This window comes from Thermobia domestica, chromosome 1 (genome assembly GCF_964235325.1).
Source record: "Thermobia domestica chromosome 1, izTheDome1.hap1.1, whole genome shotgun sequence".
Taxonomy (NCBI): domain Eukaryota; kingdom Metazoa; phylum Arthropoda; class Insecta; order Zygentoma; family Lepismatidae; genus Thermobia; species Thermobia domestica.
The window spans coordinates 266,838,949-266,862,601 of record NC_137454.1 but is presented as its reverse complement, the minus strand read 5'-3'; the positions used below and the strand labels follow the sequence as shown (position 1 = coordinate 266,862,601).

Genomic DNA, 23,653 nt, shown 5'->3' with positions numbered 1-23,653 from the left:
TGCTTTCACTAAAACACATGGTGACTAAAGCTCATAAGTAACTGGTAAATGTCAAATCTGTCATTAATAGAAAAATTAAAATTGTATGGTTTGTTACAACGAACTTAATACATGCATTAATATATTTTGGTTGAAATGTAATATTTGTACTCTTATTGGAGATTGTGACCAGAAACTTTGTTATCTTATATTTCAGTAAAAGCACATGTAAAATCTTGCTTACCTTATTGTTATACTCAACTCCATGAAGGCTACAATTTTCGAACGGAGATTATGCACATATGAACACAAATTGTTTTATAAAGATTTCTTGAATTGTGTTTACAGAAACATTCTATAATTCATAAAATGTGTTCAATGAATACCTCTGTTACAATCAGTCACTTGCAAATATTTTACGTAAAAATTGTATTCATGGTAAAAACGAAGAACACCATCGCTATTTCTTTTCCGCTTTTACATACTTCCAAAATATGTACAACACATGAACACACATCTTCGGTGAATCGGTCAATGGCTTTATTCTAGTTCTTCAAGCTGAATGCATTTTAATATATTACATTTAAAACCAAATAAATAAAGAAAGAAAGAAATAAGAAACCTAAGCTGAATTAAAACAACCGTTAAGAGACGACAGGATACAGTGATTAAAATCTTGTTTTTTTCTTTCTTTTTCTTCTTAATTTCAATGTGATCTGCTTTATACTTTCTTTTCCTAGTAATGTGCTCTAAACACAAGTTCAGAAGTAAAATACACACGATTAAAAAATAATAGTAATAATAAATCTTGTAGTGCGAAGACTAAAATATTGGAAAATTCTTCAATTTACTAGAGGTATTGTATTTACTGTGTCCATTTCTGATGTCAATAAAACAATTCAATCTTAGTGATATTCAGCAAAAAGTTCTCTTTTCTCTTCTGCTGTTTGGGCCTCCAAAACATTGCTATCATCGCTATTACAACACAACATACCAAATGCCCAGGGACCTAAGCGACGTCTCCTGCCACCTGACGAACTTTCAGCTCCTGTAAGAAGATGGTTGCTTGTGGTTTCATCAATGTCAAGAACCTATCTATTATCACGACCACAAGCTGCTCTACGGTGAAAGTAAATGCATAACACTATGTTTTGTGATGATTTTTTAATGGTGGATACATAGTAATTTCAATGTGATTAGTGAATAACAGTGCCTATTAGAAAAGCGATATTTTATTCGTAATGTTACATCAAATTTAAAATTGTAACACTATTTACATACATATATGTCATTTCTTGCAGGAAGCGTGCGTATCTACAAGAGGTAGCGAGCTGTCAAATACATAAATCAGCATACGAATTTTGCAGAAGTATTACAAGAGGATCAGAAATTTTGCATGGGGACTGAGATTTTATCTTCACCTTTTAATATTGGTCTTTAGTAGAACTTACGAAAACTCACTCATGGGAAATCGAAAATACTAATTTGAAGAAAGTCATAGCAATAAATAGCTGTAACTACTTCGTCAAACAAGCAAGCAATTGAGAATGCAAATACTGAACTCAAATGGTACAAGAAAATTGTGGAAGCAATCTGTATGTCATATTGTTATAGTTTATAACAGAAAAACAATGTAATAAACAGATTAGGGAACAAATGCATCATGAACAATATGAAAATAACTTGATTGCTAACTAGTTGTTCACAGTGTTTTCCAAATTTTGTTTTTCCTACTTGAATGCTATGATATTCCTTGGATCATTGAATACTTCATAAATCGCCAGTAAAAATAAATTAATTAATTAATTAAAATATGGCGCCTAAGTAAAATTATTAAATCATTATATTTTGTCTCAGAAACAAACAAATAAATAAATAAATAAATACTCCATACACAAAATCAATTAAATAAACCAAGATGAAAGATGATTTCACATAAAAAGGCAAGATTCATTGTGTGAATATAAGAGTAGGTGGAAGATTTTTGAGAGAATACAATACAAAAATATATTTGAATTGGCCGGAAAATGGTCCGATAACAAGGAGAAATTGTATATTACTAGTGTCAAGATTTTTAGGTGTGCATTTTTTTTTTTTTTTTTTTTTTTTTTTCCCTTTTCGAGCAGAAGTAAGCTCTCCGACAAGGCCGAATGAATTAAATGTTGATTGTTGGAAAGAGATAATTTTCTATTTTGGGGGGTGGGGGGAGGAAGAGCGCTTTGTTACTTTAATCTACCCGCAATCTCTTGTTTTCCTCTGCTTTCAGTGCTATTTTTCAAAATATTATTCCGAATTTCCTGGTCACCGTGTATTGAATGTCCTGTCTCTTGTGCAAGAATTTTGACAAAATCAAGCGGTTTATATCGTCTATGGATCCAACCGATGCAGATGGAACTTTCAAGGTGCAGTAATGTTCAGTCATAGAAGATTCATGATTTGTAGACAGTGTTTAGCATCCAAGGTTACAAATAACGTTAAAAGATGGAACCATGTTCAGAAAAAGAACAGCAAGTAATCTACTTACGCGAGGCAACAGTGAAATGGTTTACTCGAGGAAATGCTTGATGTTAGTCTTCAGAGGAATCGAAATCTCGAATTTCCATCATCAGGAGAGCTGCCATTCCAAGTGAACAGCAAGCTTGCCCCCACTGGTCTCGGTGGCTGTGCGTCTTCAAACGTGTTTTATCTTCCAACATAAACACACTTATATATAAAATAATTAAAGAGATGTTTAATGTTATGAAGTGTATATTACACAAATATATGTAGTTTGTTTGTATTTTTCTAATTTGATACAGGAGGAACTATGAAAATAGTAGAGCAAAATACCATCTTTTTCTCTCCTCTTTTCGCCTTATTTTAGTACCTTTTTCCTTCATTTTTTTTCCGATGAATTCCATATCTAAAAAATCCTAATCCCGTATGTTACCAATAATAAATATAACAACAGTTCTAAGGAAGCGTAATTAGACAAATTGGAAGAAAGCAATATCTTTTACAAAACTAGTCTCGTGTGGTAAGTATAATTTAATATGAAGAAATATCTTTCTCACGAGATATGAAGATTGGTGTTCGAATTTAGCACTTAGTCTTCTATTTACTTGATTTTTCAATTACATCTTTAATATTCGACGTATATACATAAGTATTTACTTTCTAATAGTGAAGTAAGTTCAATTACATAACAAATTGTGATTACCAAGCCGTGAAGTGCATGTTGTGATTAATTGCTAAAAATTGTATTCTCTAATGTTTAACTTTATGATAAATCATGCTAAATTATTTAACAATTATTAATAAAACTTTGTTTAGATATTGGTATTAATACTGTACTTTATTAGACTGGAGTGTTTCTGGAAAATGGGTGGCACAGAAAATAATAAATAAACAACCTTCTTACGCACTTCCTTACAAAACACAGGCATTTCCATTGAAGAAGAGAGAATCTTATTAAACTTTAGCGTGAGACACGTTAGTAAAGTGAATACTACAGTAAAGAATAATTGAAATGAAATAATCATAATAATAATACAATTTTAAAATTTACTGTTTACTATTCTGAAACGGGCGTACAGTCGTTGCCATTTCTTTAACTTATATATCACTACAAGCTTGGGAAGAGTCTTCTGTATGATACGTAGCCGATAGTATAAACGTACTATTGCCTAGCTGTATAGATCATTACAATTCTGAGGAAATAGGTATAACACTAGTTAAAAATAGACAAAACTTAATCGTTTATTTGTAACTTAATGTAACTAATCGTCTTGACGGGGACGCAAGCTAGCATAACATTTCTGGTGATACTATACTATTAATTATTATCTCATATTTCCTTCATTAGCAATACAAAAAAAAATTACCGACATGTTCTGGCAAATACCGTAACAATAAAATAATATATGACGATAATAATATAAACAGAAGATAATTAATAACAATACAGAGGACAAGATAATTAAAGACGATAATAATCTAAAACACGAAAGTTGTATTACATTCTAGGTTTTCTTATTCAGTACAAGCTCCGATATAAGTGAAAACAATGGTATCATGCAAGTGAGATTATATTATATGCCTATATAGTTGTGTCTTTCTTGAATGGAACGTAGCCTTATCGACAGTACTTAGAATGTCGGGCAAGGAGCGTACATACTCCAAGTAAAGGTCTACGTCGTCAGCAGCGTAGCTATCAGAAGGACCATACAAGCAGAAGAGACAGACAAGTGTGTTCCAATTATGGAGGGCAGCAGCCCTCCATTCACTTTCTAAGATGATTATTGCCGGCGAGGTGTAGAATTGAACATAAACCGGGATGGATGAAAGTCATCAGTAGCTGTTTCATTGCAAGATAAATGGAAAGCAAAACCCAACGTTGTTCTCGACAAGGATACGAATCGAAACTGTGCTTCCTCGTGAGATCTGGAATTTCAGATTTTTTTCACAGGTCAAGATAATGGAAAACATCACGAAATCAGAAGAAACATAACCTAGAGCAAAAAGAAAATAAGACGACATGACGTAGGGGACCCTTGAAGTGGAAACTACAAAACTATTTTATCAGCAGAAACAAATGGAATAGTCGAAGTAGGTATTATTTTAAACAAGATATGAAAGAGAAATACTTCGAACGGATAATCATATTCAAGAAAAGGGTAGAACCAAGAAATTTTGGCTTGATTAATGTATAGGTATATTTCCCATTTCCAACAGCAAAGATAAAACATTGGGTAATTATAAGAAAAGAGGAAAGAAATATACTCAATATAGTACGCATTAAAAATATAAGAAAAGGGGAAATAAATAAATAAATAAAAAAGAAAAAATGTTATGGAATATTGGGATGCTATTTTTGGCAACAGAGAATGATATCATTGGCAAATTCGGGCCAAGATGATAAGAACGCTCGAGGAGCAAGGTCAGTTAGGTTTTGTACAAACGAAAAATCTTGTGATAACTACTACTTCTTTCCAGTAATGAACAATAGGGTATTTGGAATAAGCACAGAGTAGTAATTGCGTGACCTGATCTAACTTTGGACTTTGATCCCGGCCTTTATGACGTCATAGGTCAAAGGTCAATGACCTAGGGGTACCTAGGACCACCCCCTTAAATTTTGGAAATTGCCAAATCTAAAAATTTGGTATGGTAGCCTAGGACCATAGTATGTACCTCTATCAGTATTGGGGGTCTATGTCGTTCCCTTTCATGGGTAAAAAATTGCCAAAAATTCAAATTTCGGAGGTTTTTCACCTAATTTCTCCCCTTTTATGAGGTGTTATTATCCCATATGGTTATATGGGCGTATACAAGGGTCCATTCCCTTTTATAAGACATGGGTATATTTGTGCACCCTTGAAAAATTTGGGAGGGGTACCTTGGCCCACCCCTTAAATTTTGGAAATTGACCAATTTAAACATTTGGTATTATAGTACTGGACCCTAACATGTATTATGATAAATTTGGGTGGTCCACCTCGTCCCCTTTTAGGGATACAAAATTGCCAAAATACAAACGTAAGCAATACGTTGTACCACGTGTTTGGTCTTTTGGCCCAATTTATCCTCATGGATGAGGTCCTATTACCTTATATGGTTATATGGTTATTTATAGGGGTCTATTCCCTATCATAAGACATAGGTACATTTGTGCACCCCTTTAAAAATTTGGAAGGGGTACTTTGGCTCACCCCTTAAATTTTGGAAATCGCCCATTTTATATATTTGGTATTATAGTATAGGGCCCTAATATATATTACTATAAATTTGGGTGGTTCACCTCGTTCCCTTTCATGGGTACGAAATTGCCAAATTTTAGTACAACCACGTGTTTGGTTTTAGCTCAATTGATCCCCTTGGATGAGGTCCTATTACCTTATATGGTTATATGGACATGTATATTGGTCCATTTCCTATTATAAGACATAGGTACATTTGTGCATCCCTTTAAATTTTTTGGGAGGGATACATTGGCCCACCCCTTTAATTTTGGAAATTGCCCATTTTATATATTTGGTATTATAGTATAGGACCCTAATATAGATCACTATAAATTTGGGTGGTCCACCTCGTTCCATTTTAGGGGTACAAAATTGCCAAATTTTAGTACAACCACGTGTTTGGTTTTTGGCCCAATTTATTCCCTTGGATGAGGTCCTATTACCTTATATGGTTATATGATCATGTATAGTGGTCCATTCCCTATCATAAAACATAGCTACATTGATGCACCCCGGGAGGGGTACCATGGCCAACCCCCAAAGTTTGGAAATTTTCCAGTTTAAGCATTATAGTACAGGTATTATAGTACAGGACCTCAACATGTATCATGATAAATTTGGGTGGTCCACCTTGTTCCCTTTCATGGGTAAAAAAATTGCCAAAATATAAACATAAGCAATATGTTGTACCATGTGTTTGGTTTTTGGCCCAATTTCTCCCCTTTGATGAGGTTCTATTACCTTATATGGTTATATGGTCATGTATATGGGTTTATTTCCTATCTTAAGACATGAGTACATTGATGCACCCTTTAAAAATTTGGGAGGGTTATCTTGGCTCATCCACTCGGTTTTAGAAATTGTTTAATATAAGCATTTGGTATCATAGTACAGGACTTCAATATGTATCACTATAAATTTGGATGGTCCACCTCGTTCCCTTTCATGGGTAAAGAACTACCAAAAATCAAATTTCGGAAGTTATTGACCCCGTTTGATAAGGATTTAACACGTTATATGGGTATGTACAGAGGTTTATTACCTTCATATGTTTATGTTCCCTTTTAAATTTGGGAATTATCAAATAACAAAATTCGGTAAACGTTTTCTAGAACCATTGTAGATGTTGGTGTTCCTCTTATGGCCAAATATTCAAAATTTAAAGGTTATTGACCGGCTTTATTATTGAATAAGTACAGGATTTATTACTTTTTCATAAGACACAGGTGTATTGTGTACCGATCTTAAATTTTGGGAGGGGTACATTTCTTATTGTCGTATCAATAATTGGTAATTGTTCTTAAAATTGGATAGTATTTCATTCATTGAGTAAATCATTGTCAAATATGAGTATGATCACGTGATCAGTTATGATGGGATTAGGAGTCCAGGACATTGGTACATTGAAAGTTTGTAGGATAATTTGAGAATTGTCAAATGAAATTGCGTCATTGGTTTTGATTATTCCCGCCAAATATAAACGTAAGCAATACGATGTACCACGTGATTGACCTTGATGAGGTAGTGTACAGGGATTCATTTCCTTTGTTGTGGTACTTCTTAAGTTTGAGTACACACTTGCAGAAAACAGTTGGTTCTACTCAGGTAAACAATTGACAGACATTATTGCCCTTATTGAACATATAATGATATGATTAATTCTAAGACTTAGGTATATCGAGAGAAGTATTCTTTAAATTTGGGAATTGTGATAAACAGAACTTTAACATAAGGCGCGAAATTTGAAACAATACTTTGAACTTTAGTCACAGCTCATAGTCTAAGATCATTTGTGGTGATTGATTGGACCTTGAGCTTTAGAAATCTGATAGCTAACCTTATTGAATCTTATGACTCATAGTCTTAAGGGAATACATGCTACAACACTGAAATTTAGTCACAAGGTGATGTAATCTGACACTGGCAAAGTTATTGTTGATGCAATTTGATTGGTTGATCACTATCTTTCGTGCAATCTAATTGGCTGATCACTGTCTTTCGCGCAATCTGATTGGTTGATGATTTTCAAATCTTTGCTGCATTCAGTTTTCTTTTGTTTAACATTTAAAAAGCTTTTGAAATTTTTGTTTAAAAATTTTTTTGTTTGAAACTTTGGTTTGACATTTCTTCGTTTGACATTTTTAGTTTCGAAATTTTTGTTAGAAATTTTTTTTGAAATTTTTGTTTCTAAATTTTTTGTTTGAAACTTTGGTTTGAAATTTTTTTCGTTTGAAATTTTTAGTTTGAAAATTTTTGTTTCGAAATTTTTGTTTGAAAAATTTTTGTTTGAAATTTTTATTTCAAAATTTTTGTTTGAAAATTTTTTGTTTGAAATTTTTGTTTCAAAGTTTGGTTTGACATTTCTAAAAGTTTGTGCTCTCATTAGTAAAGAACCGGAACTGTTTAGAACAACATTGTTTATCATGGTGTAATAGTACACGTCAGAACATGGGGTTGTACTTGAAATGAAAAACACAAATCATTGAAATGGATCATTTTATTACACTGCACTGGTTAATCACATACATCCATACCAGATAAAGGATCTGGATATTGTCGATACAATGTATTTTGAACTTCTCGCACTAGTTTGTCTTTAGCGTATAATTTTAATTCCAGTTGAAGTCTTTTAAGGTCTATTGTAATATCAATTGGTGGAAACTCAATATCCATTTGATCACAAATAAACTGTTTATCAATACAGGTATGCACCCACGAACTATGTTGACAACCATCACAACATCTAGATACATGTTGTACAATATGCATGACACATTTCTCAAAATAGTACTTTTTCAGGAATATACTTGTTTTGTTGCACACTTCCACTGCATGTTTAACACACTGGAATACGTTGATGAATTTGTTCCGTTCCGTTTGCGTTAGATACACCATGTTGCGAGGGACATGCAATGTCTCTTTTTACGTAACAGCACCATCTTCTCTTCGAGGGCTGTACGCGGCACCACTTCATTTGAGCCTAATGATTTGACTATGGTCACATTTAGCTCGTCATGAAAATAGTCATTCATTTGGTCGATTCGTGAACATAATATTTGCTATTCTTCAAAGTTCAATTGTACACCAAATTGTTCTGCTTTGCCCAATCGAATCACAGGTTCAAATGTTCTAGCACTGATACCAATCATCACATGTTTTGTTTTAAATATATTTATTGGATAATAGCTTGCGAAGATGAATTCTTTATCGTTAGAAGTACACATCTTTCCTGCTGAAACGCTTTGCTCAAATGATTTCATGGGATAACACTGTATTTGCTGATTTATAGAACTACGGCTGACGTCATAGGAAAGAAATGTGCTGACGTTTGAATTCATGATTTCATCACAATTGCTGACGAAACTGGCTGTGTACTAAATTCAAATTGATGACTTCGACCCAAGAATCCTTTGTAACATAAAGATACAGATCCAGTATTTAAGAAACGCAGCAGTTATTCTTATTTTGATGCTTCCATGGGTAAATATCTTGCTGGTAAAATTATATTCTTATCATTTTCAAGCTTCCCTACGATTCTTAATCCAAACTTTGAAGGGATTTTTTGGCTAGCTAAGATTCTATAAGGTACATTCTGTTGTAAATCAGTAATCTTGGTAAATGATTTTATCACATCACGTGTGTTTAGAAACTGCAGACAAGTAGCCATGATGATGTTATCATGAATACTAACTCGAACGATACTTATATATGATGCAAAAACTGATGACGTTGCATTATCATGTTCTGACGTGTACTATTGCACCATGATTAACAATGTTGCCAGAGGTTTCTGTTCTAAACAGTTCCAGTTCTTTAATAATGAGTGCACGAACTTTTAAAAATGTCAAACCAAACTTTGAAACAAAAATTTCAAACAAAAAATTTTAAAACAAAAATTTTGAAATAAAAATTTCAAACAAAAATTTCGAAACAAAAATTTTCAAACTAAAAATTTCAAACGAAAAAAATTTCAAACCAAAGTTTCAAACAAAAAATTTAGAAACAAAAATTTCAAAAAAAATTTCTAACAAAAATTTCGAAACTAAAAATGTCAAACGAAGAAATGTCAAACCAAAGTTTCAAACAAAAAAATTTTTAAACAAAAATTTCAAAAGCTTTTTAAATGTTAAACAAAAGAAAACTGAATGCAGCAAAGATTTGAAAATCATCAACCAATCAGATTGCGCGAAAGACAGTGATCAGCCAATTAGATTGCACGAAAGATAGTGATCAACCAATCAAATTGCATCAACAATAACTTTGCCAGTGTCAGATTACATCACCTTGTGACTAAATTTCAGTGTTGTAGCATGTATTCCCTTAAGACTATGAGTCATAAGATTCAATAAGGTTAGCTATCAGATTTCTAAAGCTCAAGGTCCAATCAATCACCACAAATGATCTTAGACTATGAGCTGTGACTAAAGTTCAAAGTATTGTTTCAAATTTCGCGCCTTATGTTAAAGTTCTGTTTATCACAATTCCCAAATTTAAAGAATACTTCTCTCGATATACCTAAGTCTTAGAATTAATCATATCATTATATGTTCAATAAGGGCAATAATGTCTGTCAATTGTTTACCTGAGTAGAACCAACTGTTTTCTGCAAGTGTGTACTCAAACTTAAGAAGTACCACAACAAAGGAAATGAATCCCTGTACACTACCTCATCAAGGTCAATCACGTGGTACATCGTATTGCTTACGTTTATATTTGGCGGGAATAATCAAAACCAATGACGCAATTTCATTTGACAATTCTCAAATTATCCTACAAACTTTCAATGTACCAATGTCCTGGACTCCTAATCCCATCATAACTGATCACGTGATCATACTCATATTTGACAATGATTTACTCAATGAATGAAATACTATCCAATTTTAAGAACAATTACCAATTATTGATACGACAATAAGAAATGTACCCCTCCCAAAATTTAAGATCGGTACACAATACACCTGTGTCTTATGAAAAAGTAATAAATCCTGTACTTATTCAATAATAAAGCCGGTCAATAACCTTTAAATTTTGAATATTTGGCCATAAGAGGAACACCAACATCTACAATGGTTCTAGAAAACGTTTACCGAATTTTGTTATTTGATAATTCCCAAATTTAAAAGGGAACATAAACATATGAAGGTAATAAACCTCTGTACATACCCATATAACGTGTTAAATCCTTATCAAACGGGGTCAATAACTTCCGAAATTTGATTTTTGGTAGTTCTTTACCCATGAAAGGGAACGAGGTGGACCATCCAAATTTATAGTGATACATATTGAAGTCCTGTACTATGATACCAAATGCTTATATTAAACAATTTCTAAAACCGAGTGGATGAGCCAAGATAACCCTCCCAAATTTTTAAAGGGTGCATCAATGTACTCATGTCTTAAGATAGGAAATAAACCCATATACATGACCATATAACCATATAAGGTAATAGAACCTCATCAAAGGGGAGAAATTGGGCCAAAAACCAAACACATGGTACAACATATTGCTTATGTTTATATTTTGGCAATTTTTTTACCCATGAAAGGGAACAAGGTGGACCACCCAAATTTATCATGATACATGTTGAGGTCCTGTACTATAATACCTGTACTATAATGCTTAAACTGGAAAATTTCCAAACTTTAAGGGGGTTGGCCATGGTACCCCTCCCGGGGTGCATCAATGTAGCTATGTTTTATGATAGGGAATGGACCACTATACATGATCATATAACCATATAAGGTAATAGGACCTCATCCAAGGGAATAAATTGGGCCAAAAACCAAACACGTGGTTGTACTAAAATTTGGCAATTTTGTACCCCTAAAATGGAACGAGGTGGACCACCCAAATTTATAGTGATCTATATTAGGGTCCTATACTATAATACCAAATATATAAAATGGGCAATTTCCAAAATTAAAGGGGTGGGCCAATGTATCCCTCCCAAAAAAATTAAAGGGATGCACAAATGTACCTATGTCTTATAATAGGAAATGGACCAATATACATGTCCATATAACCATATAAGGTAATAGGACCTCATCCAAGGGGATCAATTGAGCTAAAACCAAACACGTGGTTGTACTAAAATTTGGCAATTTCGTACCCATGAAAGGGAACGAGGTGAACCACCCAAATTTATAGTAATATATATTAGGGTCCTATACTATAATACCAAATATATAAAATGGGCGATTTCCAAAATTTAAGGGGTGGGCCAAATTACCCCTCCCAAATTTTTAAAGGGGTGCACAAATGTACCTATGTCTTATGATAGGGAATGGACCCCTATACATAACCATATAAGGTAATAGGACCTCATCCATGAGGATAAATTGGGCCAAAAGACCAAACACGTGGTACAACGTATTGCTTACGTTTGTATTTTGGCAATTTTGTATCCCTAAAAGGGGACGAGGTGGACCACCCAAATTTATCATAATACATGTTAGGGTCCAATACTATAATACCAAATGTTTAAATTGGTCAATTTCCAAAATTTAAGGGGTGGGCCAAGGTACCCCTCCCAAATTTTTCAAGGGTGCACAAATATACCCATGTCTTATAAAAGGGAATGGACCCTTGTATACGCCCATATAACCATATGGGATAATAACACCTCATAAAAGGGGAGAAATTAGGTGAAAAACCTCCGAAATTTGAATTTTTGGCAATTTTTTACCCATGAAAGGGAACGACATAGACCCCCAATACTGATAGAGGTACATACTATGGTCCTAGGCTACCATACCAAATTTTTAGATTTGGCAATTTCCAAAATTTAAGGGGGGTGGTCCTAGGTACCCCTGCCAAAATTTAGGGGGTGGGCCAAGGTACCCCTGCCAAAATTTAGAGGGGGTGGTCCTAGGTACCCCTAGGTCATTGACCCCGGGCCAAGATCATTGACCTTTGACGTATGACGTTATACGGTCGGGGTCAAAGTCCAAAGTTAGATCAGGTCACGCAATTACTACTCACAGCAACGACAGATACCAAATAAATTATATCTTAGTGAAACGATAAAATATGGAGGAAGAAAGAAAGAAGATTAAGTAAGAGTAACCACGACTTATAACCAAAAGCGGACACAGATTCAAATCCTAACCAATTGTTAGTGAAAAGCCAGTTGAGTTTGACGAAGAAAGAGTTTCAAGCAATATTGAGAAGCTAAATAAACTAAGGAAACGTAGAACACTAGGAATAAATTTCAATGAGCAAGGGACGAAAAGCAATCACATATAAAAATAAGAAAGAACAAAGAAAGATATATCAGCAACAAATGAATATGCATGTAAACAACATAAAACAAGTAAGATCTGCCTAACGAAACAAATATTGCATTTAATGGAGAACTCCGCACAGAATATAAAATAAAGACTTTTAACACAAGAAGCTCAGAAATCTAGCAAAGATACAGGCACAGAAAACTAATATACTGTCAATACATGTGGAGATATATGATCAAATTGAATACAAGGAGAGTTCATATGTAGATCTCTCTTTAGTGAATCAAAAGGCAACAAAACTTACAGAGTACGGAAAGAGGAACGTTCTTCCAAGAAAGGAATCACAAAATAATGGAAGGAATATGCAGAAACTTACCGAAATAGAAAGACACACTCCGAACTGATTAAAGAAGCCAAACAGGGCATCAGATAGATACTTCAATTCAAAATAGTCACAAAGAATAAATGAAACTTTCAGCAACAGAGCACATCTCAACTGCACTAGTGAAAGGATTCCGAATAACACCAAAATAGTAGCTATAAATTACTAAACAATTTATGTATATATACCACATTCCCACATTCGTTACAAGTCTATACTGACATGAAGATATTTTTCAAAATTGTACAACACTTCTTAGCTAGATAAACCAGTATGCAAACCAACACTTAATACATTTTGAATATATATTTATATGGTTATCTAATAATAAAAACACTTGTAGATTGCCACGTGTAAGTAAAGTGGTCTGGTTGATGATCATCTGTAGTACACCGAAAGTAAAATGGAGGCAGGTGCTGAAGCGGACAAGCGATGCCCGACATGCAGATATCTCTAAATTTCAAAGAGGCCATTGTGGGTAGAAGGATAGTTTGGACAAGGTATCTTAAGGTGATTGATGTTGTGAATAGTAAAGTCTTAATGTGATGACGGTCTACGGACCTAATGGCAAAACAACATCGACGAAAAGGTAATAGTGAATGGAAGAGAAGCCTCAGTGACAGTGGTCGCGGAACACTGAAGAGGATTATTACCAAGGACCGTAAAACGAATCCACCAAAAGTGACTGGGAACTCAATCAGCACTTTGAACAACTTATTGCAACAATCACAGTCTGACGAAAGTTGCTTATCATCGGTGGTCTGGTTCCAATTTCCAAACTGCTGATTACAGGTAATGCTACGAAATAGTTGTGCCAAGAACTTGCAAAAAGTCCTATCGATGATTGGAAACGCGTAATATGGTGTGATAAGCCGTCTTTTACTTTGATTCCAGCAACAGGTTATGCTTTCGTACGATGGACATTCACAGAAATTTACTTCGTATGCTCCGGATTGTCTCCTCCCTACTGTGAAACATGGGCGGCTCTGTGATGCTGTCTGCTGCAATTGAATGGGTCCTGTAATTTCGTTCACAGGGCGGATTACTTCCAGTGATTATGTGGATATGTTAGACAAAAACAAGCATCGTACAGTCCAAATCTTGTTTCCAACCTATGAAGCAGTTTTCCAATATGACAGTGCACTTTTTCTCACTGATAGAGCTGTTGAAGCACGGATTCATGAATATCGCGAAAAACTACAACGCCACCTCATTCGGCCACCCATTCCCCAAACCTCAATATTATTGAACATTTGTTGTCAGTTCTAGAGCTCACACCCCGGAGCTGATATCTACCTTTCTCCTCGCTGAGGAAATTGATTGTTACACTGAATGACGTTTCGATTATTTTGATAATAATACGTAGGTAGGGAAAAGTATGATAGACTAAGACTAAGGAATGTCCACACTCGCAACCTGCAACAAGATTTAAACGTTCTTGTAGAGCCTAACTCTGGAAGTACATGAAGTAATCAGAAATCATCAATATGGCTTCAGACAAGCCAATATTGGATCAGATATGCTCAATCAGACAAATATTAAGGAAAACGTAAGAGCATGAACGACGTCGTTTGCTAAATATTCGTAGATTTTACCAAGGCCTATGCTTCGGCTACAGAAAAGGAGAAATATCAAGCATTTGAATTTTCAAGGAGATAATAAGTTTGATGTCATTTATCTTTATAGTAAACAAAACTAATAAATTAGTAAGGCACAAACAGAAACATAGTTATTCAATTAATTCGAATTTATAACGCACTCAAGAAAGGGAACCTTTTTTCTCTTCATCTCGGGAGATCTATGCTTGTTACTTTCTAACTTCGGTTTAAAGTACGCGACTAATACAATAGCGAGAAATCAACAGAGAACTACATTTAAGTGACATGAACCAGCTACTTTTACGTGGATGTTACAATACATGATGAATGCAAGAAAACGTAAGTATCATCCTGACGGATATAAACGTTGATAATAACAGACAATCTATATACACTCAAAGTTTCACGCATGTATTCTTATTTCTTTCATTCCAACTGGAATAATCATCACTCTGCGTATGCCTATATTCTAATTAGGAATACACAATATGTTTACGTTCGGATCAAATTTACAATTGTAGAGGGAATTAATGGTTTCTATAACGTATTTAGCGACAAGTTTGATAGAAATAGAGGAAACGAATATGGTATTTTAAAGGGTTTTAACTGTACAACCTGCTACAAAAATTAAGGTACGATTTAAACCTTATATAACTTTTACTGTTTAAAAGAAGAAAATCTACAATTCAAAATACAAGGTAAAACCATGGTGCCCTAATCGGTGTGGAGACTTCTTAGCAACCGAATGCCCTGGTTTCTATTCCCAATGAGAACGTGATTTCTTTCTCCTTCTACCCTCGTCTCAAAACGTCAAGCATTGGCAAGAAGTCAATTACATTGTTGAGCAATGAAAATAGATTGTAATACAACATGTTTCTATGTAGTATATTCAACTATGAACAACGTTATGGAACTGACACTCATTTTAGATTATAGTATTTACTATAGTAAGTATTAAAATGTTACGAAGTAATATGCTAGTATCAGTTTTGTGTTTTGTAGAATTTTGAAAAATGATGATATAAGCCGTAAAAATCAACAAAAATTATTCCAAACTTCAACGAGAAGAAATGATTTAATGTCTAAAAGAGTAGCCACAGGATTAAATATTCCAGGTACTCATAAGTTATATGTCGTGAATAACTATCTGCACGTACGACTTAAGTAATTAGTTTGTTTGTATCAATACATAAATTCGTCAATCATTATAACATAATTAAACCTTCTAACTTTTCCCAATGAAGTGAAAAATTATGGTACAAAAAAAGTGTTTAAAAAACTAAAAACAGACAAGAATACCACAGATTTTCTACAATCTGCCGATGTTCTGCATGAATAAATAAAAAAATTACAATTCGTTACGCCATAAGCTAAGTACCATCAACAAATAAGTTCACAAGAAATATGGTACATTGATTTGCGGTGTACAACGCAGATAAACGACGGCTACCCAGTCAATACGTTGGCTTGGCAGTTACTTCTTCAATAAGTTTGGGCAACAATAATAAGCTACCGTATAAATTTCTCACGTTGGCCGTCTTGCGGTATGATAACAGCAGTACGATAATCAACACAGCCGTTAGAATAAGTGGCCAAATTAAGCAAGTGGCCGAGTTAGGAATGTGACAACTTCACAGGTAGTAATAATTATTTTATACGCAAAACGCAAATATGCTTTTCGCATGCACTGATCAATATGATAAACATTATTAATAATCTAATTACTGTTCAATGAGTTTCTTTTCAAGTAACAGCTTTGTTTCCCACAATAGAAATTCTAATTGTAATATTTTAAATAAAGCAGATAATTATCCATCAATTCCACATACATACATACAGCAGATACTCACTCACTCACACACACATGTACAGTGTACACTCGTACATACAAATAGCACATGTATATTTCTACACGACCACTACACCTGCAAATGACCATCTGTGAACGAGCATACATATATGGAACATATATTGAACAACACAATGAGAAACTTATAATACAATGTTTATATACGCACAAAACGAACAGCATCAACAAAATAAATAAACCTTGAATAAAAACAAAAGCATAACTTAGTATTAAGGCTAATTTATTTCACACTAATTCTTTTTATTTACTTCATAAAGGGATATTATTGTCATGAAATATATTATTTCTATTTTCGGCCTTTATCATGCATCAAAACACAATGTCTGCTGTATAATATTAAATATTTAATTTTTGATTAAGTAAATTGTTTTCCTTCTATGGAACATGAATGTCTGAGCATGTAGTCTTTCCTTTCCGATATGTGTATTATATAACCACAAGTTTATCACTAATCATAGTCATAACTGTAAAATAATTGAAGTCTCCATTTCACAAAATTTAAACTGAACATAAACTCTCCAACATCAGACAATGTTTGTATAACGATTACACGGAGATTTCTTGTCATATTTTAAATATCTTAGTGTATGGATTGTAAACCTTGCGTAAAAAGTACTCAGTTCACCAAAAGTTCTCTGCAGCTTTCTATCGTATATACAGACAATAATCCGTAATACAAATGATCGGCATCCTTACTATTAACATATTAGAGACTAATAAAATTGCCTATTTAAATATTATATATACACAAACAATATGCATATTTGCCATCCAAAATTTGGAGAACTATAACGAAGTGATATATAAATAAAATAATTTTATAATCATTCTCTGCATGAAACCTTGCATCTTTAGAATCTGAAATATGTGGACACTGCACCGCACAACCATTCCAGCTGTGGAAAGATTCCACACTAACATGCAGCATATTACCACCATTATATATATATATATAAACTGCCAGAGCAGACCATTAGAAACAAGACTGATATTAGCGTAAATACATATGAATAACAATGGTACATTCTAAAATTAGTGCTTAACATTACTAATATATATTACAAATGCTCAAAAATGATATTTAAAGTAAGTGATATTTTAAAGCTAAAATTTAAAACTAACAAAAAAGGAAAGAAAAAAGAAAAGAAAAAGATAAAAAGTTAGAAATTAATATTACAATATTTTGGAACCCTACCTTCTGGATCTTTAGCTATAACTGTTGAGCTTCGATCTACACCTGTCTTGTTTAGTTTGTCTTCTGTTGGAGAGTTCAAGGATAAGGCAAGTTGTGCCGGCGAGGAGGAGAAAAAACAAAGAGAAACGACTTATATAAACAACCAAAGCACTAACAATGTACTTTTTAAGTGGAACTATTATTTTTTTTCTTAAGCAATCGTTAAAAATTGTTAGTGGTGGGTATTATAATCACTTATTTTAAAAATAATGTGTATTTTGATTTTCAGAATTTAATTACTTTATTGATTCCATGTTTACTTCTAGACTCAATAATGATGGACGTATATGATACACTAATATACTGGTTATATAAGCAAGTAAACCTGAAAGGACTTATATATAAAAGGTGGACCATTTACCTTGAAATACCCTCGTAACATTTAAATTAATAGATTAAAATCGCTGAAATTTTGTCCGATTCAAATACCAAATCGAATACATTGTTCGACATACTCTACAATATCACCAGACTAGCAGTGTTGCTAACCCTACATAAAGTTATAAGTTATCAAATGACTACGTCAGGTTACTATATATATTTTAAATGTACATATCAAACGAAAACTTATAATACCATATTTACTATTCAGTGTTACAAACTAAGGACACTACAATATCACAAACAAATTTTGAGGCTTCTACTACCGTTACGAGGTAATGTAAATCATAAAGGCCTTAGTGTCAAACACTATGATCATTCATGACATGGCATATTTTGAATAAACAGGAACAAAGTTACAAGGGCTTTAAAAATGTAACTTTCTTTAAAAGCTTTTACTTCGAGAAACTGCTCAGATAAGTATAACATTGAATCATATAGATGATTTTTAATAGACATAAAGATTATAATGCTGTTTACAGCAATTTCATATTAAAACCGTTCCCGAAATATAGTAAACATTGATAAAGTTTGCAACACCGCTTAAAATTACGCAATTGCGGGAAATTGCTATAACAACAGATATCACAAACTGTTGCTGTAATGTTAAGAAGGAAAGGACGGTAAAGCAACCATCAACATAGAAATGTCCCACATATACGTTATTTTGAGCAGTATAACAATCTCTGATCATGTTTTTCATATCTCCGGAATGGTTTGACATACCATAATCTTGTAAACGGAATTATCGTTCTTACGTTTCTTTGAAAACTGTCTGTATAGTTGGATATGACACTTACCTAAGCAATTACTGAAATAAAAACCCTTTCATAAGAAGTCTAATTTTCAGTTCCTTATAGCTTTAGTCCTATTATTTCGAAATACAATATACCATGATTATAACATTCGACATTAAGGTACCACCGATAAGCATTGTTCCGTACATATCACTTGTGTCACTACTGTTCCAAAAACTTCCAAAATTTGTTTGTGATACAGTAGCGTCCTTAGTTTGTGACAATGAATAATAAATGTGGTATTGTGTTTTCTATTAATGTATACATTCGAAATATGTGCTACTTGAAAAAAAAATAGCTTTATGTTGGGTTGGAATGCTGTTAGTCTGGTGATATTCCACAGTATGTCAAAGTCCCCTGTTGATATTTGCATCGTACCAATTTCAGTGCTTTTTATATATTGGTTTAAAATTTACAAGGGTGTTTCACGATAAATGGTTCACCCTGTATATATATGCATATCTACACTGAATGTTTCAAATGTTTTATACACGTTCGGGTTTTGATATACATATCTCGATTGTCGGAACAAACCTTTGACTCGGTATTTTACACATTTCTGTTTTCTCTATGTTATTTTACTGCATTTGGCGTTTCTAAAATTTAATATCTGGGAATTCTAAAGTACTAAGATTTTATTATAGTTTTCAGAGCAATAGTTTCCCTGTTAATTGCAAAGAACTGTACTAAAACCTTTCAAACTAAAAACACTAAAGAAATAAATATGATTGAACGAGTAAGCAGTTTTTGCTATTCATTATTTTTCAGTAGACTAATAAAGTATTATAATTATCCTTACGCCACTACATTCATCATTTAAGATAAGTATTGATTTTTGTGTTCTATGCATTAACATTGATTTGATTTCATTTTGAGTTTAGCGTCCCTTTCAGCAGTAAGGTTTTATGAGACATGGATCTACAGCTTAACATGGAATCTCAATCACATTAGGTTCCGATGGGAAACGAATTCGGATCTGCCACGCCACCGACGTCTATGCTAACTGTTTAGCCACGAGAGAGCTCTGTATATCGTGAAATTTTACATCCACAAATAAAGGAAGGGACACGGTTATGTATCTTTGTGGCTTTGCGTACGATCAGACTACGACACAACCTTAATAATGACAATTTATTTCTTTTAACTCTCTCGAAATTATGGTTTGCAGCCCCTATATCAAAATATACAATGACTCTCATTCTGAAGCATTGTATGACTATAATCTATGTGTCAAACGACAAAGGATGAAAATTATCATCCAAATTCCAGAACTTCGTCTCTTTTCAGAAGAACGTCACTGATATGATTGTATTAATGTACATCTATTAGCAAGAAAATAAACTACACACGTTTCCTATAATGCTTGTTTTGAAAAATTCATATCTTAAGTTTGAGTGAATTCCATTCAGATAGTAAACTTTCAAACAAAGCACTAGAGATGAACAAGTTTTGTTGCAAAACTGCGTTCGGAGTTCATTTATCTGTATATTTGTCTGTGTATTGTGTATTGTGTATTGTTTTTTTTTTTTTTTTTTTATTTAAAACATTCAAGATCCTAGTTTTTCTGTACCGTTAATTTGTAATACTTGCTTAAGAGTACTGAGAAATATGTATAAATAGAAACTTAAAATTGAAAATATAGTAATTAAATCAGTTATACGAAGTCATTGATTTTTTTTTTAGGTTCTTTGTAAGCAGCAAGACTATATGTAATTAGATCTGCAGTTTAAAGTGTAATCTGAACCACTGTAGTAAGTTTAATGCTCTCTCACTGGGAATCGGACCCGGGACCTCATGCACCAAAAGTGCGCCAGACATTAGAACGACAAGAATGGCCAGTAATTTTAATCTTTCCAATAGAAAGCAAATACATACTGACTAAGAAGTCATTAGGTACAAAGGATATCATAGAATCAATAACGGAGTCAATTAAATAACCCCATATTTTTGTAACAATTGAGATAGTTTTGGTTGCTTCTCTACGTTTCATTTATTATAATTCTATCGTGCCCACGATTTGAACAATCGGTTCTGAGGTCGAAGTTGTTAAAACTAGTTATATTACTCAAATAAGATAAACGAAGATGTTCCAGAAACTCAGAATACAAGTATGTAGCAGTGGCGGCGTAAGGCAAACTGGGGCCCGGGGCCAGTGAAGTAGATCGGGGCCCATTTTCGAGCAATCGTGATTTATACACTTCTATTTTTGACATTCATTTACATAATCATTCTTTCTGTTTACTACTCCCCCCTTTCCCGTTGGTTTGTGTCTGTTTAAACCAGCGTTTCCCAACCTTTTTCAACTTGCGGCACGCTACGGGTGTTACTTGGATTCTCGCGGCACACTTAAAGATATTATTTGTAAATATAAAACACAGTGGTATTTTTTCTGTGATTATTGATCTCCTGCTCACAAAGAAGAAAGCTCGAATACTGTTTTTTCCCCCGTGGTAAATCATTATGCTTATTTTTCATTTTAATTTAAAAATAGAAAACAATTGCAATGAAATATTGTACTCAAGTTTTTTTTAAAAAAAATACGCTTTCTTTTTAAAAACTGTATCCAACCTTTTACTAAGAAGAAAAATCACTAAATAACGAACGAACCATCAAATCTCATTTACTTTTAGAACACAAATGTAGGTAATTTGTCGAAAGGATTGAATGATATTTTAAATTTTCAAGCTACGAAATAGTCTGCAACAACAAAGAAGCAATAATGGTCATAACAATGACAACAAATACTTTTTTCAACATTAGAAATGTACAGAACAGTAACACGGTATGAAACTTAAAATTGTAGATTCATAGTAGAGGTTCATAGTAATGTGAAATACAAATATACATTTTCCCCTACTTTTTACAATTTGATTGCTATAAAATTAATAATTTTGTTTCGATTCCTTGCGGCACACCAGCGGCCCATTCACGGCACACGTGTACCGCAGACCACCGATTGGGAACGCTGGTTTAAACCATCTTAATTTGGGATATATTAAATAAATTTGGGTGACATTCAGCATAGCTGTCTATTTTATTAACGCTAAGAACCGCCTTCAGGCTAGTATTTAAAAATGAAACCGGACCAGAGCTATCGTTGCATATATTTTTTATTCATTTTTAAACAAGGAACACGATAGAAAAAGGATCAGAGATACAAGTTTAATGGAAGCTATGAAGAATCCAAAATTTATCCTACATCTAAGTTATCCTAGTTTAAACGTATACTGTAATTAGATAGAATAGTAGAAGTAATGCTCCTAATAATGCATTTAGAGACAAATTTATGTGCAAAATGTAACAATGAGCTGATATAGAAAAATTCGACGCGATTTTTAAATGTAAGCTCTAAGTTTTCCAGAATTTTATTGTTCGGTTCTCGCCTTTGTGTTTTTCCTGTACAATTTCTCATATGATTAAGTTTATTCATGGTTTCTCACCTGTCTGAGTTTACACTGCATAGGTTTTGTTTGATTAGATTTTTTCCCTACAATTAGTCCCATTCACTTTAACATTCGGTTTCTCTCCAGTGATCATACACGATACTCAAACATTTTTTTTTTTTTTTACCGAAGTATCAGTAAATAATGACTAGAATAGATTTGTCTCCTGCCTGTCTTCTTCATTTATCTTTTACTATGTTTCTCTTCAGTGATAATATACGATCTACTTAGCCCCACTGCTTTTGCCGAAATATCAGTGAATAGTTACGCACTAGTGTTTCTCTCGTGCTTGTCTTTTTTACTATTGTTTCCATATTTCACACTTGTATTATGATTACATCATTTTGTGTATAATAATTCACTCATATTTATATTCTGTCCTTATGACTTTCCATTACCATTTACTATAGTGCGTCCAGTAAGAGAACGTCTCTGACAGCTCGCAGTGACATTGCCACTACTCGCGTGTCAAGGTTTTTTTCGGTGCAACTGTAGTGGCAATTTAATCAATGGTATAAGACAGAGTGATCGTGGTTGGTAATACTGGTATCAAAGTAGGGGCTGCATTGTCCCACCGCATGTGGTAAGAAACGTCAGAGACCATCTCTTGTAGTATTAGAATATATTTTAACAAAAAATCCTGAATATATTAAATAATTTAGAATATACCATAGATTAAATATGTGAACACAGAATCCTACTATGGGTAGTACCACCCTACTTTTCATTACCACCCATCACAAGTCAATTGACAGAACTTCACTGCTTTTTATTATTATTCTTTTGGTACTTTTGTATTTGGTCTAGGAATTAATTCGTGCGGGTGGACAAGAGATGGCGCAACGAACGGAGCGTCCCACAGTTCCGTGTATCCACACATGTGTTGCAAACCCCTGTCATCGCGTATCGTTCGTAGTATAGGGCAGTGGATTAAAGCGTCAACAACACCAGTTTGTAGTTAAGTGAACATGGCGCAATTTGTGCCTGATAAAGTGTTTTTGCGGGGTGTCCTGCTA

At 33.5% G+C, this 23,653-nt stretch overlaps 1 protein-coding gene across 24 annotated transcripts in view; it reads right to left on the bottom strand.

Annotated features, from left to right (window-relative positions):
* The window catches only part of CaMKII (Calcium/calmodulin-dependent protein kinase II), a 1,422,941-nt gene that overhangs the window by 783,963 nt on the left and 615,325 nt on the right, over positions 1-23,653 (bottom strand). For 14 of the 24 annotated variants that reach the window (XM_081726364.1, XM_081726368.1, XM_081726431.1 and 11 more), the window contains one exon: positions 17,978-18,040. The exons of the other annotated variants lie outside the window; for them this stretch is intronic. In XM_081726364.1, the coding sequence (XP_081582490.1) occupies positions 17,978-18,040 (63 nt within the window). The remainder of the gene's footprint in view (positions 1-17,977; positions 18,041-23,653) is intronic. 24 annotated transcript variants of the gene reach the window in all.